This window comes from Elephas maximus, chromosome 13, assembly GCF_024166365.1.
Source record: "Elephas maximus indicus isolate mEleMax1 chromosome 13, mEleMax1 primary haplotype, whole genome shotgun sequence".
NCBI lineage: Eukaryota > Metazoa > Chordata > Mammalia > Proboscidea > Elephantidae > Elephas > Elephas maximus.
In genome coordinates, this window is record NC_064831.1 from 64,616,699 (window position 1) to 64,629,812 (window position 13,114).

At 42.4% G+C, this 13,114-nt stretch overlaps 1 protein-coding gene across 4 annotated transcripts in view; it reads left to right on the forward strand.

Moving 5' to 3' along the window:
• Positions 1 to 13,114, forward strand: part of ARID3B (AT-rich interaction domain 3B) — a 54,895-nt gene that overhangs the window by 2,719 nt on the left and 39,062 nt on the right. For 3 of the 4 annotated variants that reach the window (XM_049906000.1, XM_049906003.1, XM_049906002.1), the window contains exon 2: positions 293 to 917. In XM_049906000.1, coding sequence (XP_049761957.1) covers positions 369 to 917 — 549 coding nt within the window. In that variant the 5' untranslated portion in view covers positions 293 to 368. Of the gene's footprint in view, positions 1 to 263; positions 918 to 13,114 lie in introns of all 4 variants that reach the window. The other variant, XM_049906001.1, reaches the window with a different exon arrangement.

A 13,114-nucleotide genomic window follows, 5' to 3' on the forward strand; every position in this document is an offset into this window, starting at 1 on the left:
CATATAGGACAGTTCTACTCTGTCCTGTAGAGTCAGTATGAGTCGGAATTGACATAACGGCAATGGGACTGAGCTTCATCTGGTATTTCTCCTGTTAAATACTGTTTCTCTTCTTCACAGCCTTTTTTTTCCCGCCCTCCCCAAAACCCCCACCGCTCAGTCATCTGAAAACTCAGGTGTAGTGAGAATGAGAATAGGCCTAGTGTTCGATACCTATGGCCCTTTACTGGAGAAAAGAAAGCCTTTTTGTGCTTGTTTTACAGTTTTTGTTTTTTCCTCCTCTGTGGTTAAGGCCAGACCCAGTGTGCCTGCTGGGCTGTGACCAGGTTCATAGCCATGCCAATCAGTGGGTGAAGCTTGAGGCAGTCATGGAGCCCCGGCAGCAGCAGCAGCAGCAGCAGCCGCAGCAGCAGCAGCCGCACCTGGCTTCTTTGCAGATGGACGCCAGGGAGAAGCAGGGACAGCAGATGAGAGAAACCCAGTTCTTGTATGCCCAGAAGCTGGTCACACAGCCCACTCTTCTTTCTGCCACACCTGGAAGGCCTTCTGCCAGCTCTGCCCTGGGTCCCTTAGCCAGAGTTCCACCAGCCACAGCAGCCCCCCGAGTTTTTGAACGAAGTAACGTGAACTCAGAGCCTGAGGAAGAGGAAGGAGGTTTGGAAGATGAGGATGGGGTTGAGGAAGATGCAGAGGTGGCTGAGAAAGAGGCACAGTCTGCTTCAAAGTGTTGCCACGTGCAGAAACCAGTTCACCAAGACTCCAGAGCAGTGCCCCTGTCCAGTCTCCTTCCAGCACCAGGGCTCCCACCTCATGGACCGCAGACTAAAGAAGACCATACCAAAGATGCTTCCAAGGCCCCACCTTCCGTCTCCACGTCTGGGCAGCAGAGCTGGAATCTGGATGAGCAGCTCAAGCAGGTCAGTGTTTCTGGCGTGGGAGGTCATTTGTTCTTCCTAAAGGCTGGCCAGACGGGTACGGGACTGCCAGGGGCAGTGACTATGCCAGGCTCTGCCATCTGTCCCACTTCAGTGACCAACAGCCAAGACGGGAATAGATGTTTACGTTTCTCTCACCTAACTTCTGTGTTTTTGAGTAAAGCAATGAGATGTTACTTCTAGTATAGATTATTCCAAGTTTGATGTGAAAGAATGTCAATACGATTTCTCTTTTAAGGGATAATGAGGTTGTCGCAATAATGGTATGAAGAATGTCTAAAAATGAGATGTGCCTTTAACAATAGTTTTTTTGATAGTCACGTAAGGGAACGGTCTTACCTAAGACAAGTTTTTTGGTTCCAGGTTAACCCAGAGCCTGCTCTATAAGGCAGTTTGTTGTTTTGTGTTAAAATAGCGGACGAGAAGTACTTGCACTGTGTATATTTCCAACAAAGAGCCTGTTAGACATGATTTCACTTATCTCTTATATCACCCCTTTTGAGACAGAGAAAAGTAGACCTCAAAACTCCCTTTTTGTCCAAAGTAAGCTTAAGTGATTTCCACACGTGACGGAGCATCAGAGTCATCGAGGGAGCTTTTAGAAAATGCAGATTCCTGGGTCCTAATGAATTATGTCTCAGAGAGTGGAACCTAGGGAATTGATGTTCTCAACCAAGGCTTTCTAGTTGCTGTGCAATACAGTTTTCTCACTCAAAGAGTGGGGTGATGATAACTTGTTCCAGGTTAAGTGAGCTTAGTCAGGGAGTTTGCGGTGAAGCCAGCAATAATTGCTGGGTACTGCTCGTAAGCACAGTCTTCATATGGCCGCGTGGTGCTGTTTAGAAATCAGTTTTGAAGAGCTGAGGAGTCATGTAAGAAAGGTCCTTTGGTACCTAAAGAAACCACATTTTTGGACCAAGGAAACCTGTACAGTTGATCTGTAGAGTTGATCTGAGTTTTACTATGGCAACAATTGCAGTAGATTCTGCAGCCAGAGAAGTGGGGTTCAAATCCCCCACTCTTCCATTTCCTGCCTTTGTGGCCTTTTAATAGGGCTCTTAGCTGATCTGAGCCTGGGTCTTCTCGCCTATGAAATAAAAATGACACATGCCTCCCAAGGGTGTGTGAGGATTAACTGAGCTAGCACATGTGAAAGTTTGTACAGAATCCAGGTACATGGTAGGCGGTGGTGGTGGTGCTGCTTGCGTGCTGTCCAGTCGATTCCATCTCATGGTGACTCTACATGACAGAGTAGAATTGCCCCGTAGGGTTTCCTCAGCTGAAATCTTTACGGAAACAGATCGCCAGGTCTTTTATCCCATGGAGCCGCTGGATGGGGGTTTGAACCGCCATCTTTTTGGTTAGCAGCCAAGCACTTAACCACTGTGCCACCACACACCCAGGCTCGCCATCCTCTTCTGCATGCACACAGACATGCCTCTGCAGCAGGGGAGGTGCTGAGATGCACAGCAGTTTTCCCTCTGATCACCCAGGGAGAGCTAGGACTAGGATCAGAGAATCCCAGCTTCCACGACAGCAGCACCCTGGCCACCAGCCCAGAGCCGCCTCCTGGCTGATTACTTTGGTTTAGCAAAACATCTGTGAGTTGCCGGCAGCCCCCGCGTGGCTGTGTGGTTGGCAGAGTTCCATGGCGGCTGCTGAGTCAGCTCACAGCGGCATCCCGCCCTGACAGCACTGGGAAAGTTCAGGCCCGAGGCGGCTGGGCTGCCCCCGCCTTGGCAGCTGGCCAGCCTCTGCGTGTGTGCGGTCGTTCCTAGAAAGTGCAGCCGCGTGCGAGGAACAAGTGGAGCTCCAGAGCCTGTCTGTCTTCAGGAAGTGCAGCAGGTGTTGAGGTCAAGCCATTAGGGCTTTGAAAAACGCAGCTCCTCAGAACTGGCGTGTGCATGCGCACACGTGTGCACTGTGGCCGGGCGCCCGCTGCGGCATTCTGGATAGCAGCAGCCCCATGGCTGCACAGCTCACTGCGCGGGCCTGGCTGCCTGCTCTGCAACCCTTCAAGTTCACTTCAGGTTTCTGAGGTGTACCCACTAATTATAGACTGTCCGAGCACCTGGCAAACTGTCTTTTAAATGCCAACATAGACGAGACCTAATGCTTCACCTAAATTTACTTTCTCTTTGGATTTAGAGATGAAGAACTGGGTTAGGACATCACTTTGTAGCAATGACTTAAGACGTTAGATGTGTGCTTCTTTTTCCCATTTTGAATTTAATTTTCAAAGTCAGTTCTATTGGTGCTCTCCTCCCTTGTCTAAATCCTATTTCTAAAGGGGTAAATATTACACTGTGGGATTTTTAAAATTTTGAATTTTAGTTGTGTTTGGAATGGAGGCTAGAAAAAAGTATATCCTGCAAGAGACTCTAGAAACCATTACAAATCATGAAACTGGCTTTTTTGGCTGTTCTTGTTCAGAGCCTTGTTTAGTTTTTTTATACAGTTAACCTCTAGAGAGTAGTAAAAGTATCCCTTGCTCCAGGAACAATTACAAAGCTCTTTTACAGCTGACACAAAATGATCTTATTGTCAATGTTAACAGTGTCCATTTTGTTCTTTTAAACAACAGGCTTTTACAGAGCACTTCTCTGTGCCAGGCCTGTACTCCATGGATAAGGCAGGCTTCTCCCTCAAGGAGCGGGTTAGTCTAGTGGAGGCAGTGTGGCAACCTCAAGGGGAATTGGGTCTTGGGTTGTAACTTGACTTCTATCCCGTGTCTGCTGAAGGCTCACCACCCAGTCAGTGCCGTGGTATGGGTGTTTTAAAACAGAATTTTGTTTCAGACTAAGGTACAAAAGTTAATTTTGTCTACAGCATAGAGTAGCTTGGTAAACCAACGGGGATTCTCAAAAGTTTTTACAAAAGAGATTGTATGCGTGCGTGCGTGCATGCGTGTGCGCACGTGTGTGTGTAGAAAAAAGGCATTTGCCAACCAAAAAGCAAAATATCTTTTGCTTCTAAAATTCATCTCTTAGAACATGTAAAGACAAAGCTATTTCATGGATTCTCTTGAAGAAACTCTTAGAAAATATTTACTTCTCAAATCCTGATCACAAGAAAGAATGTAGTATTCTCTGACACCAGAGTGATGATGGGAAGATGAATAATACCGCTGAGCCAAGCATTCTAAAGCCCATCATATTTGAAAGGCAGAGTAAAGAATAAATAATTGTAAAAGAAGACAACAAAGAGTGGTGTGCCCCTCCTCTCCAGGGAGGTGGGTGGAGCCCTATCGGCACACAGCCAACTGGGGGACACTACTGGCCTGTTAGGGGGTGGTTTTCCGTCCCCCTGGGAAAAGGAATGGTTCAGGCCGTACAGGCTTTGTCTGTCTTGAGCCCATTAGTGGAGCCAGACTTCCAGAAGGGCATAGACTGTCTCCCATAGAAGAGAGGAATAATTTTCTGCATACTTTGGCAGTCTGTTTGGTTACTGAGTGTGGGAAGAAGGGATAACTGACTACTTATTCTCCAGAATCTATTACCAAGAGTACCTCTAAGTAATAAGATTTAGTCCCTTGATTAGGCCTGTTTTTCTTGGTATATACTGCTTGGGTTGGGAACATTTGAACCTGTTTATAAAGATTGTAGAAACTGTTACCTGGGGAAAAAATGGTCATAGTCTTTCCCTGCTTTCTCTGTAAGGATATCTTGCTGCCCTTGGCATCTGTAATCACAGTGGCATACCTCTAGTTCAGTGATTCTCAACTGGGGGTGATTCCTGCCCCCCACTGGGGACATTTTGCAATGTCAGGAAACATTTTTGGTTGTCACAACTGGGAAGAAGGGAGGTGTGTTACTGGCATTTGTCGGTAGAGGCTAGGGATGCTGTTCTACTTCCTAAAATGTCTAAGACATCTTCCCTGCCCCCAAACAAAAAGTTATCATGTCCAAAATTGAAGAGTGCCAAGGTTGAGAAACCTGCTCTAGACTTTGTAATTAGAAAGAGAACATATGCTGTGGTGTTAAAATCAGACACTGGCTTAGGGTTTCTACAACATCTGTCCCTTGGTACTTTGGTTTCTGTAACTGCTTCAGGGGTTTGGCAACCTTGAGTTTTCTTCACTTCTGTTTTCAAAATCTGTTGAGTTCATGTCTTCTTCTATAGTTGTCTGAGTGAACATACAGTCAATGGGGAGAGAATTGGGACCTAGAACTTGAGATCTCTTACTTGGCTCTACCAGCAGTCCTTCTGGCCAGCCTTCTGTGGTATCTAGGGTGATTCGTGAGAGAGCTTGGTCGCCCTTCTAAGACATCAGCTCCAAAAGGTTATGGGAGTAAACACTTGGTAAACTTGTTACATAGTAACAGATGTAATTATTAAGTCAGCATTGGTTTTAGAGGATGTGGATTTAGATCCTAGCTCCACCATTTTGTTCCTGCACTACTTCAGACAAGTGACCTACCCTGCATCTTGAACCATGCAGACGTCTGTTCCAGGGGATGGTACTCCTTTCCCACCATCCTCAGTGAATTCTTTTAAAGATATTGCAAAGATAGAAGAAGAAGAATATGAGTGTGACTGGAAGGCATTATGCTGAGTGAAATTAGTCATAAAAGGACAAATATTGTATGAGACCACTATCATAAGGACCCAAGAAAAGGTTTAAACTCAGAAGAAAACATTCTTTGATGGTTACGAGGGTTGGGAGGGAGAGGGGTATTCACTAGATAATAGACAAGAATTATCTTAGGTGAAGGGAAGGACAACACACAATACAGGGAAAGTCAGCACAACTGGTCTAAACCAAAAGCTGAGAAGTTTCCTGAGTACAACCAAACACTTCCAGGGACAGAATAGCAGGCGTGGGGTTCTGGAGACCATGGTTTCAGGGGACATTTAGGTCAATTGGCATAACAAAGTTTATTAAGAAAATATTCTGCATCCCACTTTGGTAAGAGCCATCTGGGATCTTAAAAGCTGATGAGTGGCCATCTAAGATGCATCATTTGTTCTCAACCCACCTGGAGTAAAGGAGAATGAAGAAAACACCAAAGACACAAGGCAAATATGAGCCCAAGAGACAGAAAGGGCGTATAAACCAGAGACTCCAACAGCCCGAGACCAGAAGAACTAGATGGTGCCTGGCTCCCACGAGTGACTGCTCTGATGGTGAACACAACAGAGAATCCATGATGGAACAGGAGAAAATTGGGGTGCAGAACTCAAATTCTACTAAAAAGACCAGACTTAACGCTCTGACTGAGATTGAAGGGACCCTGGAAGACATGGCCCCCAAACTCTTTTACCCCAATACTAAAACCATTCCCAATGCCAATTATTCAGACAAGGATTAGATTGGACTATAAGACATAACGTTTCTGTCGGTTTATCGTACTGTGGGGACCAGCTTCTGCAGTCTGAAATTGCTCGAACATGAAATCAGGATGCATTGATAATTATTGGTGATTGGAATGTGAAAGCCGGAAACAAAGAAGGATCAGTAGTTGGAAAATATGGCCTTGGTGATAGAAACAATGCCAGAGATCATATGGTAGAATTTTGCAAGACCAACAACTTCTTCGTTGCAAGTACCCTTTTTCACCAACATAAACAGCGTCTATACACGTGGACCTCGCCAGATGGAATACACAAGAATCAAATTGACCACATCTATGGAAAGAGGTGATGGAAAAGCTCAATATCATCAGTCAAAAGAAGACCAGGGACCGATTGTGGAACAGACCACCAATTGCTCATATGCAAGTTCAAGTTGAAACTGAAGAAAATTAGAACAAGTCCACTGGAGCCAAAGTACAACCTTGAGTATATCCCACCTGAATTTAGAAAGCATCTCAAGAATATATTTGATGCATTCAACACTAATTACTGAATACCAGACAAGTTGTGGAATGACATCAAGGACATCATCCATGAGGAAAGCAAGGGATCATTGAAAAGACAAGAAAGAAAGAAAAGACCAAAGTGGTTGTCAGAAGAGACTCTGAAACTTACTCTTGACATCGGATAGCTAAAGCCAAGGAAAAAATGGTAAAGTAAAAGAACTGAACAGAGGATTTCAAAGGGCAGCTCAGGAAGACAAAGTGTTATAATAACATGTGCAAAGACCTGGAGATAGAAAACCAAAAGGGGAGAACACGCTCGGCATTTCTCTAGCTGAAAGAACTGAAGAAAAAATTAAGACCTTGAGTTGCAGTAGCGAAGGATTCTGTGGGGAAAATACTAAATGACCCAGAAAGCATCAAAAGAAGATGGAGGGAATACAGAGTCACTATACCAAAAAGAATTGGTTGACGTTCAGCCGTTTTGAGAGGTAGTATTTGATCAGGAACCGATGGTACTGAAGGAAGAAGTCCAAGCAGCAATGATGGCATTGACAAAAAACAAGGCTCCAGGAATTGACGGAATGTCAATTGAGATATTTCAACAAATGGATGCAGCTCTGGAAGTGCTCACTTGTCTATGCCAAGAAATTTGGAGGACAGCTACCTGGCCAGCTGACTGGAAGAGATCCACATTTATGCCTATTCCCAAGAAAGGTGATTCAGCCAAATGCAGAAATTATCGAACAATGTCATTAATATCACAAGCAAGTAAAGTTTTGCTGAAGATCATTCAGAAGTGGCTACAGCAGTATTTTGACAGGGAGCTGCCGGAAATTCAGGCTGAATTCAGAAGAGGACGTGGAACCAGGGATATCATTGCTGATGTCAGATGGGTACTGGCTGAAAGGATGTTTACCTGTGTTTTATTGACTATGCAAAGGCATTCAACTGTGTGGATCATAACAAGTTATGGAAGAATTGGAAATTCCAGAATACTTAATTGTTCTGGAACCTGTACATAAATCAAGAGGCAGTTGTTCAGATAGAACAAGGGAATACTGCATGGCTTAAAGTCAGGAAAGGTATGCATCAGGGTTGTATCCTTTCACCATACCTATTCAGTCTGTGTGCTGAGCAAATAATCCAAGAAGCTGGACGGTATGAAGAAGAATAGGGCATCAGAATTGGAGGAAGACTCCAACAACCTGCGTTATTCAGATAACATGACCTTGGTTGCTGGAAGTGAAGAGGACTTGAAGCACTTACTGATGAAGATCAAAGACCACAGCCTTCAGTATGGATTACACCTCAACATAAAGAAAACAAAAATTTTCACAACTGGACCAATGAGCAACATCTTGATAAACGGAGAAAAGATTGAAGTTGTAATGGATTTCATTTTACCTGGATCCACAGTCAACACCCATGGAAACAGCAGTCAGGAAATCAAAAGACACATTGTGTTGGGCAAACCTGCTGTAGAAGACCTCTTTAAAGTGTTGAAAAGCAAAGATGTCACCTTGAAGACTAAGGTGCGCCTGACCCAAGCCATGGTATTTTCAGTCACATCATATGCATGTGAAAGCTGGACAGTGAATAAGGAAGACCGAAGAAGAATTGATGCCTTTGAATTGTGGTGCTATCGAAGAGTATTGAATACCACAGACTGCCAAAAGAACGAACAAATCTGTCTTGGAAGAAGTACCACCAGAATGCTCCTCAGAAGCAAAGATGGCAAGACTGCGTCTTACATACTTTGGATATGTTGTCAGGAGGGATCAGTCCCTGGAGAAGGACATCATGCTTGGTAACAAAGAGGGTCAACAAAAAAGAGGAAGATCCTCGGCAAGATGGATAGAGGCAGTGGCTGCAACAATGAACTCAAGCATAACAATAGTGAGCATGGTGCAGGACCAGGCAGTGTTTCGTTCTGTAGTGCATATGGTCACTATTCGGAACTGACTAGACGGCACTTAACAACAAGACATAAAATAATACTCGTGAAGACTGCGTCTTAGCCCAAGTAGATACATGAGATTAAATGGGCAGCTCCTGTCCAGAGGCAAGATGAGAAGGCAGAAAGGGACAGGAAGGAGGTGGTTGAATGGGCACAGGAAATCCGGGGTGGAAAGGAGGAGTGTGCTGTCACAGTATAGGGAGAGCAACTAGGGTCACATAACAATGTGTGTATAAATTTTTGTATGAGAAACTATCTTGAACTGTAAACTTTCACTGAAAGCACAATAAAAAACAAATAATTTTAAAAAAGAATATGAGTGTGAAAGTTCTTTGTAAAATTTATACCACCGCACAAAGGTTAGGTCGAATTGTCATTAGCACCTAGGTCAAATGTTCCGTAAATCTTGTACATTACTCTGAAATGACTCCTTTTCAAGTTTTCTAGAGCTCTGAACTGTAGTATTCTGGGGCTCTCTGAAACCTTTCAGGATTATGTGAGCTTAAACAATTGCACTTTTGAACCTCCTTTCCCTTCTAGAATAGAGATATGTGAAATTTTTTTTTTTTTTAGGTAGAAGTAAGCTTTATTTATATTGCTTTGGTTGCATCATCAGGAAAGACCAACCTTTAGAAAAGGACATCATGCTTGACAAAGTTGAGGGTCAGTGAAAATGGGGAAAACCCTTAACACGACAGTTTGACACAGTAGCTGCAACAAAGGCTACTGTGAAGATAGTGCAGGACCAGGCAAACGTTTCATTCTGTTATACATGAGGGTGCCATGAGTCAGAGCAGACTTGATGGCAACTAACAGCATTTATATTAAATCCTTATAAATTATTGATCATTGACTTGGATCCTCAGTGCCATATAAAATAGCAACCTATTATATTTCTGTAATAAATTTGCAGTCCCATTCACCAAAAAAATAATTTCATGTTTTTTCCACCTTCTCATTGCTCCGTCTGCCTCCGACACCCTCACCTGTGACTTTGCCTGATACTTCATAGAAAAATAAAAGCCAGTAGACACACACTGCCCTTATTGTCCCACCACCAAGTATACAAAACATTTAACTCTGAACCCATTGCTGCTTCCTTCTTTCCTGTTGCTAGGGAAGAAGTGTCTTTCTTACCAAAGATCACCTCCTCCACATGTGTTCTGGATGCCATCCCTGCCTTGGTGTTCAAGGACCTTGGTCCATCAGTGAAACCCTTACTCTCATGCCTCTTTGGACTCTCTGTCTTCTGAAGCTCTTTCCACATCCACGCATGTTCTGTGATCTCCCAATCAGAAAACATCCACAAAAACCCTTTAGTCATAAAATCAGCCTAATTTGATTGTTACACTGTGAAAAACCTTTTTTTTTAACTGCTTATTTCCCCTCTAGCTTTTTCTGTATTCCTGCCCACCTCCTCTCCCTCACCCATCTGCAACAAAGCTCCCAAAGGAATTGTTCGCACCCCCACCTCTGTTTTGTCACATCATGTTCACTGCTCAACCCACTCCAACTTGTACACTGTCCCTTCCATGTCCCTGAAGTTACTCTCGCTAAGGTCGCCAATGACCACCATGCTACTAAACCCAGTCAGACCTGACCTCATTTGACGTAGCAGCAGTGTTGAATACAGTAGACCTCTCCCTCCTTGAAACATCTCTTCTTTTGGTTTTATAACCCCACAGTCTGCTTATTTTGTTTTATCTCTTTAACTTTCTCTTTCCTCTGGCCATTAAAAATCGGTTACCCAGGGTTCAGTCCTAAACCCTCTTCGCTATATGCTGTGCTTGGGTAATTTCCTTTTACTCCCATGGCCTTAAATACTCTCTACAAGTCATTGACTCCAGCGTATGTTCCTTGAGCCCACATTTCTATTCTGAGTTCAATGTATGTATTCCCAACTACCTTCTTGATATTCCAACTTAAATGTCTTTCTGGCATTTCACGCTTACCACATATAAAACTGAACTCTTGATTTCCAACCTACCACTCAACAGTTACTTCCTTCTTTCTTTTTCTTCTCAGTAAATGGCATTTCTGTCAACTTATTCATACTCTCTCACCCTCACATTCAGTCCGTCATCAAGTCTTATCAGTTCTACCAACTAAATGTCTTCAGTCCATCACCAATTCCCATCAGCCAGTTCTACCATCTGAATATCTGGAGTCCCATCACTTTTCTCCTTCCTCGCCATCATCTACCTAATCTAAGCTACCGACCTACTGCTGTATCTCAACAGGTTTCTGCGCCCCTCCCCACCATCTAGTCTATCTGTGACTCAACAGGTAGAGTGAGTTTCTAAAAATCAAATTGGAGTATGTTACACGTTTGATGCCAACCAAGTAGAATGTCCAGTTGCTTTTACTGTAAAAGCCAAAATATGCATGAATCGACCCCTGCCTACTTCTCCAGCCTTACCTTTGCCAGTCTCCTGATCTGTCACCGCTCCAACCACCTTGGCATTTGCATATGTTAGTCCTTTTGCCTAGAACTCTCTTCTCGAGCCTAACTGTTCCCCAGTCTTCAGTTCTCACCTTGAACATCACTTCCTGAAGAGCACTGTCCTCACTGTCAGCGGAGGTCTGGTTCTCCTGTTATATGCTGTCATTGAACATTATAATCTTATGTTTGTGTGTTTTATGTGTTTGATATCTGATTCCTACCGTAGATGGTAAGCTCTAAGGGGAAAGGGAAAAGGTTTGTTTTGCTGATCATTGTATCTTCAGCACCGTCACAGCACATAGTAAGAGCTCAATAAACACTTGTTCCTTCCATTTTGTTTTAATTTACTGGGTTTTTTTAAAATTGAACTTTTTATTAAGATAATTGTAGATTCACACGTACTTAAAAGAAGTAATATAGAGTGATCCCTTGTACCCTTTGCCCAGTTTCCCCGAATGCTAACATTTTGCAAAACTAGTGCAATATCACAACCTAGAGGTTGACGTTGATATAATCCACCAATCTTATATTTCCCTGGTTTTACTTACAATCACTTGTGTGTGATCTATTCTGATTTTAATTTTTAGTTGTATGTTTAACATATTTTCTGAATTTCTTGTTACTTAAATGCATTTGAGGCCGTAGATTTCTCTCTAGGTCTAACTTTTACTGTATCCCACAAGTTTTGGTATGTAATGCTTGAATTGTTGGTTAATACTAAACATTTTGTAATTTCAGTTGTTATTGTTTCTTTAATCCATGGTTTGTTCAAGTGTGTTTCCAAATATGTGGGTTTACCTTTTCTTAATATTAATTTATAACTTAATTACTTTGTAGTTAGAGGACTGGTCAGTATGGTATCAGTTCTCTGAAATCTGTTATAATATCCTTTGTGTTGGGCTTGTGTGTGATCAGTTTCTATAAATATTCCATGTGTGCTTGGAAAGAATGTATATTCTCTCTTTGATGAGTGCAGAGTTGTATATATGTCTTTTGGATGAAATTTGTTACATTACTTAAATCTTCCTTATCCTTATCCTTATTAAGTTTTGTTTGCATGATGAGTTCTAGAGAGAGGTGATTTATAATATTCCAGTATAAGATTGACTTTTTTTTTTTAGTTAATATGAGTACATTTTTTTCTTAGACATTCTGGTCTTTATATCTTGAGGCCACGTGTAAAAGACCTATTTCTGTCTTTTGGTAGATTAATCCGTTTAGTTATTAGGATTGATGATACATTTGGACGTATTTCTGCCCTCTTGTATTGTCTATTTAACTTCTTTTCCTTTGTTTCTCGTTTTCTCCTTTCTTCTTTTGTTGATTTTTCTTTATTCAGTCTTTGGCTCCTCTACTGGATTAGAAGTTACATGTTCTATTTCTGTTCTTTTGTTGGTTACTTTTACATTTAAACTTGCATTCTTGACTTTTTACACTAGTTTAAAACAATATTAAAAAAAAAGTTTCTGTTGAGTCAGTTCTGACTCGTGGCAACCCCATGTGTTTCAGAATAAAACTGCACTCCATAGGGTTTTAATGGCTGTGATCTTTTGGAAGTAGATTGCCAGGCCTTTCTTCTGCAGCATCTCTGAGTAGATTCAAACCAGTAGATTCAAACTACTCATCATGGTTAGTTAGCTGAGCACTTAACCATTTGCACCAATTAGGATCTTAGAAATTCTAGTTTTAACTTCTGTCTCTGCCCACCCATCTTTCAGATTATTGTTGCCAGTATCTTTAGTTTGTTTAACTCCCCCACAATTAGTCCTCCCACCACCCAATACCCCTTATTTATTTAGGTTTACCAGCAATTTTACAACTTCATCAATTTACTTTCTTTCCATTGCTTTTTTTTTTTTTTTTTTAATATTATGTTTTTAAAGCTTACATAGCAAATTTGGTTCCCATTAAACAGCTTTTGTACAGATTGTTCTGTGACATTGGTTACAATTTTTGCAATATGTCAGCATTCTCATTA